We start from the raw sequence: 20,020 nt of genomic DNA, 5'->3' as shown, positions 1-20,020 counted from the left end.
TATTCGCCTTCTGCTCGCTCAGTGAACAATATACTCCTCGTTAAAACGTTCACTTTCGCCCCTTATGGTGTAATATAATATTTGTCACTTTTTCATCTATAGGGTGTCTAATAAAATCTGAAAAGTAAAAAGAAGGACCTTGGAAAGACCTTTTGGACAGACATTTTCAAAATTGAAAATGTACCAATTGGTTACACCTCCCTCCCTCATTTATTTTTACAAAATTGCCGAAAAAAACTTCAAAAATATATAATTTTTGAAATAAACGAAAAAATTAATAATAGGTATTTAAATAGACCTGATCAGTTTCTTTTCCAGGGTGTCTGGTGTCTTACCAGATCCAAAAAACAAAATTTTGTAGGTACCTTTTTCATATTTTTTTCATATTGTGTTCACACGCCATATTTCAAGTTCTTTTTAGACATAAATTTCTGAAAAAAGTAACTTTAGTAACCAAAAAGTAATCAAAAAAGTGATTGAAAAAAATTTTAATGTAAAAAACAGAGGTGAGCATAAATCGTTCCATACAAAATATTACATTTTATTTTCAGAGGTGCGGCGTGATGAATCAAATGTTTGGTGGGAGATTGGGGGGAGGGGTGATTGGAATTTCTGGAGTTGATTTTTCCATTCTATAGGGAATGTTTGAAAATTGATTTAGTAGAATTCAAATCTGATCGAGCGATGCGAGCGTGAAAGCTATGAAAAATTGATAGGGCTTAATTCAAAACGTGAAACATACTTTTTTATGCAAAAAGTTGATTTTCATAGCTTCAATATTTTCAAATTTTAAAAGTTTTCAGAAAATAGCCTAATATAAGGTAGGTAGGTATTTATCATTGTTAAAAAATATGAGTAAACGCCCGAGCGAAGCCCTCATATTCGGCTTGAGAGTGGGCTCAATACTACAGAATCAGAATTACCACATTTGACATTCCAAATACTTATTGCATTTTTCGAAATTTTGGGCCCTACGTTTTGCTTGAGCCTGTTGGGAACAAGCTAATGACGGTTTTTCCAATTTCTGAATACATATGTTGTTCCTGTAAAAAAAATGAAGGGTAATTTCATGAACCAGAAGGTGTATAATTTATTTTTGAAATCATTCTGCTTCAACTTTCAATATTACTTTCGTCAAATGTTCCTACTCCTAGCCCTTTAATTATGTAAGATTAAATAATTTGTTAAATAATCTTATCTATACGTACTTTTGACATTGTTTCCCATGGGTACTTCATTGACAATGCTATCTATTTCTCTATATCGCCATGTTTCTTCAGAAAGGTACATTAATGTATAACACCGTTCAAGGTGACGTATTGTTGAATATCAAACACCGTGCAAACCCAGAAAGTTTTTTTCTTTGCGTTTCAACAAATTATGCAGTACTTACTTGATATCTGATGTGAAGAAACCGAAATGCATTTGTTTGTAAAAAAAGCTTGCCGAAGACTGAGTTGTATCTTGAAGAAACGTGTCATAATATTCTCAAGCATCTGCATCTCAGTCTTAATCCTACTTGGAATATTGTTCATCATGAGGTAACTAATATACCTACATAATATTATGTAGTTTTAAAAAAATAAATAAGTCTGTACCTATCTGTACAACCAAAAAATTATGTTATCATAGGGAACCACCGCTGAGCCAACCATTCGCTTACGAATGCTGTCCCCCGACCAATAATTACACCAGGACAAATGTGTACTTCCTGAAAACTCACAAAACTGGAGGCACATCTGTAAAAAGTGTCATCGTACGGTTTGCCATTACGAACTCGCTCGATATACTGGTTCTTACCCACAATTCTTATAATTCAACAATTTCAAATTCGTCACTATATCCTCCAACAATAACACCCAATTATAAATTCCACGTGTTTGGGTCACATGTTCGGTATGATTCCAACATGAAACTATTTCAATACCCTGATACATCAATGGTGACCATATTGAGACATCCGGCTACACTATTCAGATCATTGTATACCTTTTTCCGAATGGAGAACCGCGTTGGTATGACTTTTCAAGAATTCTTGAATGCACCAGTCAAGCCTGCAGTTTTAATAAAGTTTGATGGTGATACGGCTTACAAAGGATATAACCAAATGAGTGTAGATTTAGGATTTGATTTGGAACAAAGTAAGAATCAGACCGCTATCACTGAATTCATTATGAAAATAGATAGAGAATTTGATTTGGTCATGATAATGGAGTACATGGATGAGTCGTTTGTTATGTTAGCCAATTTAATGGGATGGCCTTTGGAATATGTAGCTAACTTGAAACTAAATAGCAGAGTTCCAGGATCAGACACGTATCCTCTAACAAAGCAAGATGAATTAACTTTAATGGAACTCAATCACGTCGATACCCAATTATATAACTATTTTCATGAGAAATTCCTGAGATGTAAGAGACAATATGGGGAAGATAACTTGAACCAACAAGTAGAGAAATTACAAATTATCAATAAAAACTTCAAAGAAAGATGCGTGGCAAAAGAAGTTATAGGGTTGAATAAGGGTAGTTCGGGAAGGATAGAGTTTATTCCTAAGAATGTATCAGATATGGAATGTGTTTACTCGCTGCAGACATCTCCTGTATTATCAAAAATGGTTCGCAATATTCAAACTAAAAAACTAAACTCCGGTGAAAAGAGGATGAGCGGGTTCAGACTGAACGTACTACAAAATTTCTAGTTTCCTTGTGGAGTTTGGATAGACATAAGCCCTTATTCGAGTTGAGAATGGGCCAACTACTGGAAATAGGGCCATTTGGGCTATGAGCCTTTATATTTTTAAATTTTAATTACTTCTCAATATGAAAATAATTTGAAAAATTGTCATTTTGGAGTTTGATTTTTATAATTTGTCTAGTTGATTTTTCTGATATCTGAGGACATCAACACGTATCTAAAGATTAATTTAAAATACGAAAAAATTGTTTCTCAAATGATTTGTTTTTGAGCTCTTTGATCTAGTGCGAGATTAGTAAAGCCAAGGCAATCATTATGAAGTATGTGGCTGACAGTCACCTCCAGTACATGTCGCACCTCGGGAGTTATAAGGTCACATCTCAAAAAAATCGATTTTGATGTTTTTGCATTTTTGGGGTTTGCATGACCCCCTGCAACCAAAAATAACACTTTGAGTCGGGTATGCTGCTTAGATCATGTAAAAAATGCAAAGGGCCTAACTCAAAATTTCTACAACATTGCAAGTTGTTTGGAGTTAAAGGTCACATCTCAAAAAACTCCTCTTTCTTTGAGTAAAATTCGCACATACAAAGTGTCAAAAACCAGTTTCAATAGTGTTGAACGTTTTTAAGATGTAAAATAATCACAAGGAGTGTATTTTTTGTAGGTTTGTTCCAAAACAAAAAATTTTTAAAATAGAACATTTCTCAGAAAAATTAATTTGCATTATATTGAAATTTTAGTTTTTTGAGAAAAACTCAAAAACTAAGCACTCTAGAAAAAAACCAACGACATTATGTCGATTGGAAATTTAATTCTCTACAATTTTGTTATCATGAAAATTTTTTGGACGCTTTTTTTCGCCTCCAGATCACTTTTTATGAAAGGTTATACTCAAAATGTTTTCCAAACATTGAAATATTTCCTCTTTAAGATTTTATTTTTCAAAATATTTTTATGCTAAATGAAGGTAGGATACCCAATCTTCAAAATGACACGCTGTTCATTCCTCACAATTGATTATAAGTTGATGAAAATAATGAATCAAGTTTAAAAAAAAAAGAAAATCACTCTCCTGTAAAATTTCACTTTTTTGAGATGTGACCTTATTACTCCCGAGGTGCGATGTCTGATATGAAAATTATTCGAAGTATGTGGGAAAGTTTGTTAAAAACATTCTAAAGGAAAACCACTGTAGATACCTACTTAATAGAAAGACATTACTTCACCTTCAGTACAAGGACGGTGTAGATTTAAGCGCTCATTTCTCAGAATTACAGAATTTGATAAACTAATCACCTAGTTACAATACATTTGGCAGGTGGAAGAAATTAATGAAGTAGATGCCATTTGCCATCAGTTTCTCACTATGCCACACAGTTATGGTAGCAGGTTGGTATTATGTCATCATTGAGAAACATTCTCTTTGAAAAACAAAGACAAGTTAACACTCAAATATAATATGTCTGTATTCAAATGTTGGATGATGAGATCAAGTTGAAGAACAAAGTCAAGGCTAAACCTTCCGGCTTCCTTTTCATCCTCAGAATCAAGTCACTTTACAGATTTGTTTGTTCCAGAACTAAGGTAAGAAAGGGCACAAGCAAACAGAGTGCACTGAAAAACTGGAAAAATCACTAGCAAAACCCTCAGAAAATTCACCTGGTCCAAAGGAAGAATGTACCCCAGTATTAGTGGAATATGATATCTAATGAAATGCAAATGTACATATTTCCTCAATCACCAGAATTTTTGGGAATCTTTGGTAGATTTTTGCTGGAATAAGGTATGGATGGCGTATGGAAGTAGGGTATCTATAGTGAAAGTTGCTGAAATTGTTACCAAGTTTATCTTTGGAGAAACAAGCTGGAAATTGACTGTTCTGGGCAATTTTGTAATCGAAAATTTTTTTCTTTTCACTGCATGTGTTGACTGTTTTCTAGTCACATTTTCTTAGTTTTGTTTAGTTGCTGTTTTTATGTTCAATTTGTTTTAATAAAGTTCTGGAAAATGTGGGAATTTTCTTGGTTTCAACATGAAGAACTTTGCGAGAGTGATCCGGGTAGAATCAGTGGGCATGGAAAACAGACTCCTAGAAGCCTCGTAGGAAGAACTGAAGGACAATTATACTCGTAAAACTTGTAAGAGCCTGAGATGCTACTGCGACTTAATGGAAACTGTGAGGAGAAAAAGAAATAAGCATGCTAACATTTCTGTGTACTTGACTAGAATCTACTTTTATTTGAATAACAAATGTAGAAAAGTACAAATTGTACACACAATATTAATTATATTCTAAAGATAAGAACAACCAAGTAAACCAGTTTCTATTCAACCTGTAGAAAAAATTTTAGATGTAAAAAAATTCCAATGTTCTCAGCAACATGACTGTTTAGTCACTTTCAATTCACATTACTGTTTTGGTAAAAGTCTTACAGAATTACAGAAAATTTGAGCATGCTAACGTGTCCCAGAGACTTCAGACTATTCCTACAAGTTGAGCACACAATCAATTTAATGAGTGAACTAGTCTTGTTACCAGAGCAATCAGTGCATGAACGTAACGATTTTTCACTCTTGCGACCAACATTTTTTCATCACTCATTTCATATCAGAATTTCACCAAATTGTAGTTATCATATCGTCACCTTAAAGACAACGGCGTGTACTATGCCCATAAAAAAAAACTCGTCTTTGCGCGTTACTGATACGTAAGACTCTGGGATGCCCTAAAGTGGAAAATTTGCATTTGTGTGCAGTAAAGGTGAACCACGGAAGATCCACAAAGCTACCAATGTTCAATCAGGACTCAACAAACCGTCTACCCACCTACCATGCAAATATCAACCCTAAAGCTCGCGAAGGCCATTCCACCCCTCTTATGCGCCAACAGCATTTGTAAAATAGCGCTATTTTTTCGCCGCATAATTTATGCAATACTGGTCAGAATGCATTTTTATTTTTTCGGTTCGTGTTGATTTTTTAATTTTATATCGAAACAAAACGCTCTGTTTTGCATTTTTGTTTGCGAATTCTTGGTGTTGCATAACGATATCAGTAAAATCGTCTAAGAATTGATTTTCCCTGTAAAACAACACCCATATGGTTAGGTAATATGAAAAATTTTCAGTCATAGTCCTCGATTCCCAGAAATAATATACGCATACATTTATATCAAAAAATTGCGATAGTGGTTTTTGTTTTTTTTTTCAAAAAAAAAATTCAAAGTTTGCCCCTTTCAGCTAAAATATCGAAATTTTCAGCTGCTGAAGATGATACGTATTAGAGCCTTCTAGGGCGATTTTTCGATTTTCACATGCCAATTTTGAAAAATTGGGCAAAAATAGTCGGCGGAGGTCGCTTACCGAAACCTTCCATATTATTAGGGCATTCTAATACATATGATAAGACTAGCCTCTGGTGAAATTTTCAGCAGCTGAAGTTGATATTAGAGCCTTCTAGGGCGATTTTTCGATTTTCACATGCCAATTTTGAAAAATTGCCCAAAAGTAGTCGGCGCAGGTCGCTTACCGAAATCTTCCATATTATTAGGGCATTCTAATACATATGATAAGACTAGCCTCTGGTGAAATTTTCAGCTGCTGAAGTTGATATTAGAGCCTTCTAAGGCGATTTTTCGATTTTCACATGCCAATTTTGAAAAATTGCCCAAAAATAGTCGGCGCAGGTCGCATACCGAAACCTTCAATATTATTTGGGCATCTTAATACAAAAATTGCCCTGGAAGGCTGAAAATTTGGGGTTAGACTATGTTCGATGTCCTCTATCCAATGATGCGAGAATCGTTGAAATCGGTGAGTGTCCCCTGGGGCACCCCCCCCCCCCTTGTCAGTTCAACATCTTGACTGAGAATTGTACAATCCACCCCAACTGTATTTCAGCCGAAACTGGCATTCTGTAGAATGACGCAAAAGTATTGAAAAGGTAGTGATTTTGAAAGTTGGTAGTAGAAGTTGTGAAAAAGCAGACATTTTTAGCAATTTTGCTCAAAAGGTACCTGAAAAATGAGAAAAGTGAAAAATCCGATTTTCGCGCATCAAAAAAAAAATGTAAAAATCAATTAAAATGCACCGGGGGAAGTTGGAATTCGGGGTAAGTTAGAAAACTTGCTCTAGTGCCTAGAGGTTTACATCTGGCGAAGTGTCACTAAAGGTGACTTGAGGGTACTACCCCATACCCCTACTTCATCACTGCATAAAAATTTTCGCGATTCAGTTTCATTTTAGATGTCTTTGGTTCAATTGTATTTGGTTGTTGTTTTGAACTTATTTTAAATTTGGTCTAAAATACAGACTTTCTATTTCTTGATTTTTCGCATATAGCGGACGAACCGTGCGTCCTAGTGAAAATCTGATGAGAGTGATCTCAAAGAGAATTAAATTCTCTACAATTTTGCTTATATGCAATTTTTCTAGGATGCTCGGTTTGTGATCTACGCCTCTGCAAAGTTTAGCCTGTTCTGACTTCCCCCAATTGGGGTAAGTCAGGACAGTTTATATTTTATTCCACTGAGCGAAAGCTACTGTGTCAATCGCGCTCAAATTTTTACTGTAGGTTAAGAACCCTTATGGGAACCTACATAATAAATTTGATCCATATTGGTTCATTAGAAGGGGAGTAACAGCTGGTCAAAGTTGAAATTGCGAAAAATCATTCTGACTTGCCCCGGTGCACCTTATTGCTAAAAATGAAAAAAAAAATACTCCACCTTTCATATCTACTTATTTGAAAAAAAATATGATGACTAAATCCAGAAATTAAAGAACTTGGAGAACGTTCTAGAAATGTTGAATCACAACCTGTTGAAGCCCGAACTTGAATTCTTGTTGTCAGTTGCGAACCACTTTCAGCATTTTTGACTGATTTCTAATCTGATTTTTGCGCTGAACCTGATGTATGTAGTTAAAAACACTATGTACCTAAAAACTTTCTCACTTCAAAATGTGTCAAAATTGGAAGAGATACTATTCTAAGCCTTCAAAAGAGTCAACTGAGTCCCGTCAAACAAATAAAATTTAAAAAAAAAATGCGCAGTGTTTTTGCAAATATTGTATTTATTCGTAAAATCGACTGAAAAATCACCATTGAAGAACGAAGTTGTCAAAGGATCATCATGCTTATCTTCAATCGTAATGCTATCCAGAAAGAAAAGAAACGTATAGATTTGAAGTAATTGCAGTGCAGCTGTCTGATCGAATCGTAAATAGCAGATGAGTGATGACATACAACGAGAGTAATGTGTATGAAGAAGGAAGTCTCCCAGAAATTTGATGAAGTTACTAGTTACTGATCACCTTGATACATTTTTCGCCGAGCTATTCGATGAATTTCCTCAACTTTTGAGCAAATCATTCCAGAAATTTATTATGGAACCGCGAAGAAAATCCAGCTTATAAACGGAGTCGGATTACAAATTCAAGAATAAGAAATCAACTTGCAGTACTTTTCAACAAATGTGAACAATTTTAATGGAAGAAAATTTTTCTCCACTTTTCTCCCATTGGGCTTGTACATCCAGAACAAACCCTTTAATGCCTGGGAGAAGTTCCACAGACAAGGTTCTTTGGAATTTACGTTAGAGAAGTCGAACTGAAGACGTATAAGTACATACAATGGTGTTTGATTTTTAAAAAGTTGATATTGAGTATCGCTCACTTTCGAAATTGAGGATTTTCTTTAAAAAAACCATTACTTTTTGGATTTCCAAAGCCAAATTTAAAGATGGAGAAAAAAATGCAAAAGTCAAATTGATAAAAACTTGCTTCACAAATTCACCACCTGACCTCATTAGAAAAACTTTTAATGCCTCAATTTCTTGTTGAAGGTGAGACGATTATTTGAAGGGCGGTTTTCCAAAAGTGGATAAGTCAAGTTTTTTGAAAATTGAGTTTTTCTCGCAATTGTGTTCTGTAGGTTGTATCTCACCTATTTAATGCCTAACCTACCCAAAATACCTATTTATTTACTCGCAATCCAGCTTTTCCGTAAAAAGCAGATCGCAATCGTTTTTCCAAAACGCGATAAGTCACCATTTATCCAGTGAACCTTTGAATTTGGTGTTAAAAATATGGGTTAAATTTTTTGTACCTACTGTAATACTTCGTGTTCGTTGAAGTAGAGCTGTGAAAATTGTTTTTTTTTCAATACTTAGATAGTATCGTAATATAGGTACTTTTGTTTTTATTTGATTGCCAAAATGGATAATTTTTGATAAAAATACAGGTTAAATTTTTTGTAATCGATTTTTTTTGGTTTTCTACTTTTGTTTTGTGATTAACAGTTGACTTACATCAATTTGCACCACTGGTTTTATCATATAAATGAAAAACTGAAAAATCATTTTTCCAAAAGTCGATAAGTCAGTTTACTTTTTCTGCCGCAGAAGCGCTGCGAACTTGAGTTACACCGCGAAACCAACACATACGTGTTGAGGTAGACCTAATGCAACATGCAGGACAGGTTGCATACTCCAAGTGCATCATGGCTTCAAATGGGCACTAAAAACGTCATTTATCTCGAAATCATGATTTTTGACTTATCGCTTTTTGGAAAACCGCCCTTCATTGTTGTATGGTTCGAAAGTCGTATCGTTTCGATTCTTGAGCCAATTACCAATTGAATGGTGCTTTTCAAGAAGGTCCTATCGACCGATAGGACCTTTTTGAGGAGTTCATGAAATTTGAATCTCTGACGTTTTCTACACAAGATGCTGCAAACCGCAGCGCTCCATGTGGTGTAGTTCACAAACAGCAGCTATATGAAGTTGGCTAGGAAACGCAACTGGAAAATGCGCGCATACCTTCTTCTCCGAAATGGTTGATCACAACTATACCAGAAGGCACTCTTGAGTAGTAATTTTCAACGCAGAATTCAAATTTTGAGTCAATTTTGCCCCTCGACCCCAAGGGGGGGTGGTACCAAATGAAAATTTGGGGAAAATGTGAAAAATCGAGTATAGTGTCGAAATCTTGATACTTTGGGTTAAAAACAACGATTTTTGAGTCAATTTACCTCGTAACCCCCCCAGGGGGGGTGGTATCAAATAAAAATGCGAAAAAATCGAGTATAGTGTCGAAATCTTGGTACATTTGGGCTGAAAACACGATTTTCGAGTCAATTTTGTCCTTCGCACGCCAGGGAGGAAGGGGGTGGTACCAAATCGAAATTTGGGGAAAACAGTGAAAAAATCGAGTGCGCACTCACACATGCATGGCCAAAGTATGAGATGATACAGATTTTCGCAGGTTTCCGCAGGTAAATCGATCGCAGTTGTTTTACATACACTAAAATGCATACCTAATTTTTCATATTCGTCGTTTTGGGGAATGCTGGCGGAAGAAACTTCTGCCCTACAGTATTAAAGATATTACATTAAAGTACTCAATTTTTTCACTTTTATCCTAAATTTTGATTAGGTACCACATCCCTCCCCCCGGAAGCCGAGGGACAAAATTGACTCGAAAATCGGGTTTTCAGCCCAAATGTACCAAGATTTCGACACTATACTCGATTTTTTCGCATTTTTATTTGGTACCACCCCCCCTGGGGGGCTACGAAGGAAATTGACTCAAAAATCGTTGTTTTTAACCCAAAGTATCAAGATTTCGACACTATACTTGTTTTTTTCACATTTTCCCCAAATTTTCATTTGGTACCACCCCCCTGGGGGGCTACGAGGGAAATTGACTCAAAAATCGTGGTTTTTAACTCAAAGTATCAAGATTTTGACACTATACTCGATTTTTTCACATTTTCCCCAAATTTTCATTTGGTACCACCCCCCTGGGGGTCGAGGGGCAAAATTGACTCAAAATTTGAATTCTGCGTTGAAAATTACTTCTCAAGAGTGACTATTTCATGTTTTTGGTGGGTTTGAGAAGGAATCAAATTGATTTTTAGGTGAATAACCGCAAGAAGGTCCCGTCGTTTCAAGAAGGTCCTATCGAGGTCTCTTTTGTAAAGCGCTCCCATGGAAATGTTGGTGGTGGAAAAGAAATTACTACGCAGGAAATAAATAGTGGAAAGATGCTTCTATTCAACAAAAAAAAACCGGAGCTCGCTATATCATTTTAAACCAAAATGGCGAAACACTGAAATATAAAAATGCGTTTTTCTCAAAACCAGTTTTTTGTCGATAGGGCCTTCTTGAAAAGCACCATTCAATTGAGTAAGTTATTCCACATCTTGTTGTTACGATTCATATATGTTTTATTCAGGTGGTTGGCTTGTAGCTTACGAGTAGTTCTTGTCAAGTACAACTCCGTCGAATAAATGCATTCTTTGTCGGAGCGATTTTTAGGCACGTATCCGAGTCTTTCTGCCTTACCCTTGTTGAAACCTGTAACTTCTTCAGCTACGCATCTCTCTTTCAAACTTTTATTGATGGTTTGCAACTGTCGAACTTGTCGGTTCAGATTATCTTCGCCATATTGCCTCTTGCATTTTTGAAATTTTTCCAGAAAATGGTTGTACAATTGAGTATCGATTTGATTGAGATCGAGTATAGTTAATTCATCCCGCGGTGTCAGAATATACGGGTCTAATTCTGGGAGCCTGACGTTTAGTTTCAAAGAAGCGACATACTCCAGTGGCCATCCCATTAAATTGGCCAATAAAACGAACGATTCGTCCATGTGTTCGGTTATCATGACGAAATCGAATTCTCGATCGATTTTCGCTATAAATTCGGTTACAGCGGTTGTATTCTTACTTTGTGCCAAATCGAATCCTAAATCTACGCTCATTTGATTGTATCCTCTGTACGCTTTTTGGCTATCGAAACCCGTTAGAGATGCAGGCTTGACTGGCATATTCAAGAATTGTTCAAAAGTCATACCTGTGGTCGTGTCCATTCGAAAGAAATAGTATACCGATTGGAATAATTTAACCGGATGTCGCAGTATTGTCACCATCGATGTATCAGGGTATTGATATAATTTAATATTGGAGTCATAACGCGCATGTTCCGCGAACACGTTGTATTTATTGTTGGGTGTCACCAATTTGGAATCTATTGACGAGTCCGAAAACGGCGAATAGTAAGACGCATAAATCACATGCATTACATCGAGTGAGTTCATAATGGCAAATTTTAGAATAACACTTTGGACAGTCGTGCTGGCGGTTTTGTGAGTTTTCAGGAAGAATATATTCGTCCGGATCGAGTTATTCATTGGGGTGCAGCATTGATATACCAATGGCTCGCTCGCTGCTAGTCTCCTGCATCAACATAAAACTGCATTTATTTATTTATTACGCTTAATAATGTAAGGTAATTGATTCTGATTTCGAATAGATATGTAAAAAACTGTGGTATCTACCTTTCAAACAATGTCCGATTCATTTTCAGGAATCTCCAATTGGAATACATTATAAGCAATAGTAAAGCTGAGATGCAAATACCTGGAAATACGATTACGCGTTTTTTAGTAAAAAAGTTCATTCGCAAGAGAGCTTTGCTTTTAAGGAAATTTATATTAGTTTTGTTCATCCTGTCGCTTATACTACACGCTGTGGTAGAACTAATAATTGCAAAGAATGTATTGTTTTTCGTTTTACAAGGTTTTCAACATTGACAGAATTTTATCTTGAATGTTTTTTCATGGCTTTGCTACCTGTGTTATGTACTTTGTTTTATTTTACATACTTCTACAATGGAATGGAGGGGGGGCATTTCCGATGTCGGTCGTCTTTAAAATTTCTTCTGCTGAGATGACCTTATTTTTCTGTAATGAAAAATATGCGTGAAAATATGGATTAGCGCAAAAGAAATATTGGAGGATTTGGACCAAATTTCATAGAGACCTTTATTTTGAGTTGAAAATCATTCAGGAACAAATTTCAGCCTCGGAGGTGGCCCTGGGGGAAGATATGGGTTTTCAAAGTGGGGGTATTTTCGAAGAAATCGTGGTAGTACATATTTTGAGTTTGTGCGTCGACCTAGGCTATTGCAAAATCCATTACTTTTACATACGTAGGGTTCTATTAACAGCGAGCAGTGCTAAAGTGCATTTTTCGATCAACAAACTAACTTGAAAAGCTGAAATTCAAGATATACCCTAATTTATACCTGCCGAATCGATTGGAAACGGTTTAAAACCATTTTCAGCAGTTCTAGACTGTCCAGTAGGTTATTGAAACTTGAAATTTTCCACAAAATTTGATCAAATTGAGTTGAAAATTCGAAATTTACGATGTTACTCAAATTTAAACACGCTATTGAGGCAAGTTTTCTTTAAAATGTTCTTTAGGGTGTCTCTTTCAAGCTAGAAGTTTGTCCCAGAGGATCGGAGGGGTTATTTTTTTCAATGTCATGCAGGACTTGACCTTGAAAATTGTTCTTTTTACAACATTGTGAAGAAACGTGACGAAATAAGCAATTATCAGTAAAACAATTAGAAAAACCAATTTCAAAAGAGTAATGTAATTAAGTTACCTACGTCAGCGTAAATTTTATTAGAAACCATTGGCGTGTTATTCGTTTCACGTGCTGGTACATTTTGAGCGGATTGATACAAAGAACATGTCTCAAATTTTACAAAATCCACCCATAGAGGAGGTATCTCTAATAGCTTGGAATTTTTTTGTAGGCCCGCAGTCGAAAATGAATCAGGTGAGTGCAAAAAAACGCTTTTAAAGTTTTTGATTTTTAGATATAGATTTCGTGAGTTGAAATTTGGAAAATCGAAATTTGTCAAGATTTTGGTTTATACGCCCTAATAGAAAAAATACTAGTAGTTCAATGAAAAAAAAAGAACTAGTTGTAACTAGTGATATTTTGGCACTCTGATTAGTAGTTCAAACTGGTTAACTAGTAGTTGGAACTGATCAAATAGTACTTGAACTGCCCTCATTGAAAAGTGCGTGAAAATATATTAATTAATGACTGAATCTACGTTTCTTCATTAAAACAACCATAGTACAGCACAGTGCTAGGAAACCCCATCCTAAAAATCAATTTTGAGAGTAAAAAATTTTTTGCCCCAGGTAGGGCTCGAACCCACGACCAGTCAGTCACTCACTACCAGTTACACACTTACCTAGACCACTTGGCTATCCCCGCTGTTGGAAGTATAGGTACTTAAAGGCCAATATAATTGCTTCAACTCTGGACTTAGTAAATTTTTTGAATAGCAAAATTGTTTCATGAAGTATATTTCTCCGGTTATTCATACACTGTCGCTGGGCTTATGTATGATGACAACTAAATTTTATCATGCTGCACCCATCACAAATGTAGTTTTTCAATTTAATTTGTATTTTTTGAAAAAATGATTGCATTATTTTTTAATGTCATGATTTTTTTGCGGCTTACTTCCGCAATAAAAATTTTCATACTTATCACTAGAGCTAGGAATTTTTATAATGCTTTTTTTTCTAGCTGCACCCCATACGGCATTAATAGGTACATTTTCTTTGCAATTGATTTCATTCTGAGACGAATGGTGAAAGTTGATAGTTAGTGCTTTTTTTATGGGGGGGGGGAGGGTGAAGTGTGTGTGTTATGCTTTAAAACCCCTATTTTTGGTTAAAAAGGCAGAAATTTTGCTTATTTTGTGTTTTTTTTCATTGTTGACGCGCTTTTTGGATAAAAAAATTGGTAAAATTACAGCAATTAGGCCTACTTCCAAAAATACTAAAATTCACCAACTTTTTGTACATTTTTGAAAAAAAAAATTAAAAAAATAAATTATTTCAAAAAAACGAGAGAAAAAAACTGAAAAATAAAAGTTTTAGTTTTAATTTAGTTTCAGTTTTTCTTCATTTTTTTCATTTTCTTCTTTTAGTTCATTTTGGTTAATGTTGTGCATTATATTCAAGGGAGGTATCTTACTGGGTTTGAAAATAAAACCTTCATTTTGATATGAAACATGGTAGGATTTGATAGCACTTTTTTGCCTTTTTCTTGCTTTTTTATAGCATATGAAACGTGTCTGATGGCGCTTAAAATCCTAGCCCTACCTATCCCACATTTCACTGCTTTTGTTTATAGTATGTATTTCCACTCATTTTCTATAAAATAAATGAATAATGAGAAGGGAGAATTGGCTGACATTAAGAAGTGATAAGAACTGATAGTTGAACAGTAACAACTAGTAGTGATCCAGCACGAACTAGTAATCAGAACTGATAAATCAGCAGTGAATCAGTATGAACTAGTAGTGACGCAGTAATAATTAGTAGTAAGTACTGATAAATTAGCAGTGAACCAGTATGAACTGGTAGTGAGGTAGTACACACTAGTAATAAGTACTGATAAATTATCAGTTAACCAGTATAAACTAGTGGTAAAGCAATAGTTACTAGTAATAACTGGTAAGAAACTAGTAGTATTTTCACCAACTACTAGTATTTTTTCTATTAGGGCGTACCCTGATTTTGAGTTTCTAAAACAAGTAATCGCAATTTCGAGCTACTCTAAAGCCTCCAGCAGATTTTTGGATTTTCTAACGTTCTGAAATTATCACTCAGAAAGTCCAATACGTATGTACTTCGAGCTTTGTAGGTGTAAAACATTAGATCTTTTGAACAATTTAGGCACCGTTTTTCAAAAACATTGCTTGAGATAAAACAATGGTTAGTTCAAAATAATTTTAGCTTGGCAAATTTGATCATTTGGACGGATCGGAATGTATTCATAGTCTTCATTTGGCACCACCCTTGGACACCAAATTCCCAGAAACAATTTCTAAAAAAAAAAGTTGAAATCGCGTTTATAACGGTTTTACAGAAAATTTCTAATCAGAAAACATGCTCAGATTTTTTTGGGTGTTTGTAATTATACTTACATGATTCTAATCGACGTTTGTAACTATTTCGAAATTAATTCGTAGAACTCGATGCTGTTTTTTTAAAAATCAGTGAAATCATGACAGTAAGGTAGGTAAGTTCGTTTTATTAAAAACGAAGTACATACATGAATTACAGTATTATCTTATCACTTTTAAATTAAACTGTTTACAAAATACATAGACAAATTTTAAACATTTTGAAACCAGCATGTGAAGATAATTCTCAGAAATTGGATTATTTCGAGGTTACTTACTGATAATTTTTCAACTTGACATTGAACGGTAAAGTAATTTTTTGAATTTTTATACCTACTCGTATTATAGCTCCTTCGGCTATTCTGATTTCTGACGAGTAACTAAAAACTTTCAATTTCAAACGTTTTCTTTACAAAACGACGTTTCAAGTACTCGTTGTTGGGGATAGCGGGGGCCAAATCAAAAAACCAATTACGCCATTCGATTCATCATCTCAAATCGCACCTTTTGAGCGCTACCCATTTTCAACACTGGTGCTATTAAATTCAAAAAACATTGTTTTTTCTCAAACGACCGTGTCCTTCGATTTCGCTACAATTTTTTTTACAATATCTACGCACTCAATAAGTAAGAAACCCGCAATCAATTTGATCCCAGCACCCTCATGGGTCGAGTGGGGAGGGGACTTCCTTTATTTTCACATCGTTTCGAGGTACTCAGCTTCAGCAGTGCATTCCTCCAAAGGTATGATACTTTGATCAAAACTGACTTCACAATTCGGAAGGGCATTGCATTCTGAACTTTTTAGGCATTTTGAAATTTTCAAAAGTTGAAAGTTGAACTTTCAAAATTATAAAATGACGCTGTAAGTGGGAGCCCCCATTTAAAATTCTGAAAATTTTTTCATAGATGTAGGCCTTTTGATTCTTTTTTGAAATATTTCATTTTCGAGGTGGGATCTTTTGATTGTAAGGGTGCACCCTCTCCCCAAAAGGAAGAGTCCCCATAAGGCCACTTTTTGGGCCCCTCACAGTTATCGACTCGACTACTCTTAAAATGTTGTAATAAAAATGTCCCAAATACGAATCCGTGGTTAGTTAACCCAAAATGACCATTTTTTTGGGCTCCGGGGGTTCCTAAAGTTGTGAATTAAAAAATAATTTTAGGAACCACCGAGTATCATTTTCAAAAACTTTTCAAGTGTAAAGTGTCTGTTTGAACTCGATAAACGTTATGCGGGGTGATTTTCTCATTTTCGACCCTTAGGGACAGAAATTGGGGGGGTTTCAATTTTTGGAAAATTTTGGAATTGCCATTTTGACCTTACCCCTTTGAACCCCGCTAAAAAGCTTTTTACAGTATATTAGTATCCAAAACACCTTCATCCTATCAAATTTTGAGCTCAATAAAATTTTCTGCTGGTACTCAAAAATCTAATTTTTCAATTTTTCGTAATTTCTATATTTTGGGAACCCCTGGCAAATTGGAAACCTGCGATTTGCGCCAAACGTAACGTTTTGAGGTATATATTCAATAATCTAGATGAAAAAGTGAAATTAAGCTCTCTGTATATTCGTAATTTTGAACCCTTTTTTAGAGCCCCCCACTTTGGGCACCCCTAAAAATGGCGTTTATGCATATTTTTTCAAAAGAATTGAAGAATTTACATTTGAAACACACTAGCAAGTGCTAGATAATTTTTCATTTGATTTTTCCAGTAACTTTCAAAATCGAGCTATTTTGGGTCAAATTCTGGGATTTAACTCTTCGAAAAGATGTTAAATTCACGTTTTCAGGATTTCAACGAAGTATATAAATCTCAGAATTTGACCCAAAATAGCTCAATTTTGAAAGTTACTGGAAAAATCAAATGAAAAATTATCTAGCACTTGCTAGTGTGTTTCAATTGTAAATTTGGGACATTTATTACAACATTTTAAGAGTAGTCGAGTCGATAACTGTGAGGGGCCCAAAAAGTGGCCTTATCGGGACTCCTCCTTTGGGTTAAAATTTCCAAAAAAAAACTGGGGTATGTGATATATCGAATTGTATGTTTTTGGTGTCACTGACCACGAATAGGACGTCAAATTTTTGATTGGACCCCATCCACAGCCCTGAGCACCTCCCTAAATGGGGTAAAAGTCCAAAAAAGTGTTATTGTTTGTGCGACACATCGAATAGTATGGTTTTGGTGACGTTGAACACGAATATGACGTCAGATTTTTATTGGACCAATCCACAGCCCCCAGCACCTCTCCAAAGGGGGTAAACTAAAAAAAATTGTTTCATTCGTGTGACACATGAAATAGTATGTTTTCGATATCGCTGAACACGAATATAGCCTTAGTTTTTCAAACTGACCCGAACCTCCCTCATGGTTAAAAGTCCAAAAAAACTGTTGCCTTCCATAAAAAGAATTCGTAGGTTAAAGTTGTAAATACGAAGGATTGATAGAGTTGGTTGTAGATATTGGAAAAGTGTCCAAAGTTTCAGTTTCGAGTGCGAAAAATAATGATTCAGAATTACCACCTGATAAAATTTTTATTGTACTCGCCGTGAATGATAAACCTGTCAAATTTGAAGCGGATTGCGGTTCCAATTTTACGTTTATGACGCTTGCCGAATGTATGAAATTAGGGTTGTAAAATTCAACGTGTGCATCGTGTATTTGAATCATATGATCATAGTTCTATCAAGCTTTTCAGAATTGTACCTGTTAAAGTGCGTTATAAAAGTTGTGTATTGAATCTTCATAGAAAAAGTGTTTTTTCTATTTTTTCGTGTCTTAACTTGAAAATTTCCGATTTTCTTTTCTTGATGACATATCTACACGTCAAAAGGAATGTTTGAAAAAAAAATTGTCGAAATCGGTTCGATAGAAAAGGCTGGCGAACTCTATCAAGGTTTCTACTCGAAATTCTATTGTTTAAACACAATAGAAAACGTGTTTTTTCAATTTTTTCGGTCCTTGATTTTTAAATTTTCGACTTTTTTTCCTTGATGACATATCTACACGTCAAAAGGAACGTTTTAAAAAAAAATTCGTTGAAATCGGTTCAGTAGAAGAGGCTGGCGGACTGTCACCAGGTTTTCAACAAAATTCTTTTAATATATGAGGATTGTCAGATCAGCAACGGACAAGCTGAAAGATTTGTGCAGATTATCAAATCTGGATTGAAAACGGATAAAATCGGTTTGTTTCAAGATCGCCTAAATTTGTGTATTGTTGTCCTATTGGCGCGGCGCGCTCCTAATGTTGTGACGGGGAAATCGCCTGCCGAGATGTTATTTGGGTGAAAAATCCGTTCACAAATTTCATTGGCGTTGCCTATCTAAAAGAGCGATACCAAAGTATCTTCGAATGTAAAACAAAAATTTGATATTGGCAATTTAGTGCATTTCCGTATGTACTCTGATTCTCAAAAATGGTGAACTGGTACAATTCAAAAGAAAGCCGGGGATGTAATTTATTATATTCGTTATAACAACCAGGTCCACGAAAGGCATGTGAACCAGATCAGAAAAGCTAGTTCATCAATTCCAAATTGTCAAGACGAAACGAATTTCGAGGTTCCAGTATTCATGATTTTCAAACTGAAGAGAATTTGAGGAATGTTTCGCCCCTCACGTCTCACCAAATGCAAGGCATGTTTCACCTAATGTTTCACCAAATTTAGGACCTCGTAGGTCAAAGCGTGAAAGAAGAAAACCCGATCGTTTTTCTCCATAGGGAGGAGGATTGTAGTATTGTTCCGTTTTGTGTCGATAAAATATTAACAATTTCCTAGCACGAAGTAGTTTTATAGCGCTATCTGTACTTTTGTATATAATAATCGTGTGATTATAATTATGTGTCTGATATGTTGAAATAAATATGGAAAATGAAATAAGTTATCTTGAATTATGAACGAGTAATTTATCATTTTGACCTTAGTCAATTGTATTGTACAAAGTTTTGGGTTTTACAAACATACATTTTTGAAATGGGGGGGAGCGATTACGTTTTGTTTGAAATAATGGTCACGAGATAAAAATTACATGTAAAAAGATATCCTACACTTTGACGTGAGTTGATTTGTATTAGAATATAAGCTTGAAAACACGAGCGCCCAAGTTTTTGGTGTTCTGTGTTCAGATAATAGCCCTAGCCAAGACCTTGAAAAGTTAGGAAATTAGGTGTACTTATTGAGGTTCACTCGCAACCAAATTATTAACATATACTAGGGAGCGGAATTAAGATTTTGAAGCATTTCAATCAATCAATTTTCTCAAATAATCTCGACCTACTTTGGTAGATTACATAGCCATTCTTTGATAGTTTCCAAAAACCAAACAAATTTTGAACTGCAACTTTTCAAAAATGTTCAGAAAAGGTTTTGATGAGAGTTTTTGTTTTTCTGTCAAAATTCTGATGGCGACTTATCAATCTGGTGGAAAACTAATGAAATTGAAAGACAAAACGTCTGATTGGCTGCTACCGAAAATTATTGGTATTATAAACTCGTAAAGTTTGAAGCTGTAGCGAATTCTGTTAA

General features: G+C 35.1%; 2 protein-coding genes across 3 annotated transcripts; one reads left to right on the top strand and one right to left on the bottom strand.

Annotated features, from left to right (window-relative positions):
• Nucleotides 1–1,939: 1,939 nt before the first annotated feature.
• LOC135843680 (galactosylceramide sulfotransferase-like) lies at nucleotides 1,940–2,701 on the top strand. The gene has a single exon (XM_065361641.1). It carries the CDS (start codon nucleotides 1,940–1,942, stop codon nucleotides 2,699–2,701), a length of 762 nt encoding a protein of 253 aa, XP_065217713.1.
• A 4,772-nt stretch (nucleotides 2,702–7,473) lies between these two features.
• Nucleotides 7,474–12,276, bottom strand: LOC135844471 (galactose-3-O-sulfotransferase 2-like). Of its 2 annotated transcripts, none has more exons than XM_065362689.1 (2): nucleotides 12,039–12,276; nucleotides 7,474–11,953 (listed from the first exon to the last, which is right to left on the bottom strand). In XM_065362689.1, exon 2 carries the CDS (start codon nucleotides 11,889–11,891, stop codon nucleotides 10,878–10,880), a length of 1,014 nt encoding a protein of 337 aa, XP_065218761.1. In that variant the 5' UTR covers nucleotides 11,892–11,953; nucleotides 12,039–12,276; the 3' UTR covers nucleotides 7,474–10,877. The 2 variants fall into 2 exon arrangements, with proteins under 2 accessions (XP_065218761.1, XP_065218760.1); XM_065362688.1 differs by having other exon boundaries at nucleotides 7,474–11,937.
• Nucleotides 12,277–20,020: the final 7,744 nt, after the last annotated feature.

This window comes from Planococcus citri, chromosome 4 (assembly GCF_950023065.1).
Source record: "Planococcus citri chromosome 4, ihPlaCitr1.1, whole genome shotgun sequence".
Taxonomy (NCBI): Eukaryota; Metazoa; Arthropoda; class Insecta; order Hemiptera; family Pseudococcidae; genus Planococcus; species Planococcus citri.
This window is presented reverse-complemented; position numbering and strand designations above follow the sequence as displayed.

Excerpts from the sequence above, each read along its gene's own strand:
- LOC135843680 (XM_065361641.1), top strand. The coding sequence starts at position 1,940 with ATGGTGACCATATTGAGACATCCGGCTACACTATTCAGATCATTGTAT.
- LOC135844471 (XM_065362688.1), bottom strand. The coding sequence starts at position 12,208 with ATGAACAAAACTAATATAAATTTCCTTAAAAGCAAAGCTCTCTTGCGA. Across the intron at positions 11,938-12,038 it reads AATCGGACATTGTTTGAAAG|GAGACTAGCAGCGAGCGAGC; the intron begins GTAGATACCACA and ends ATGTTGATGCAG.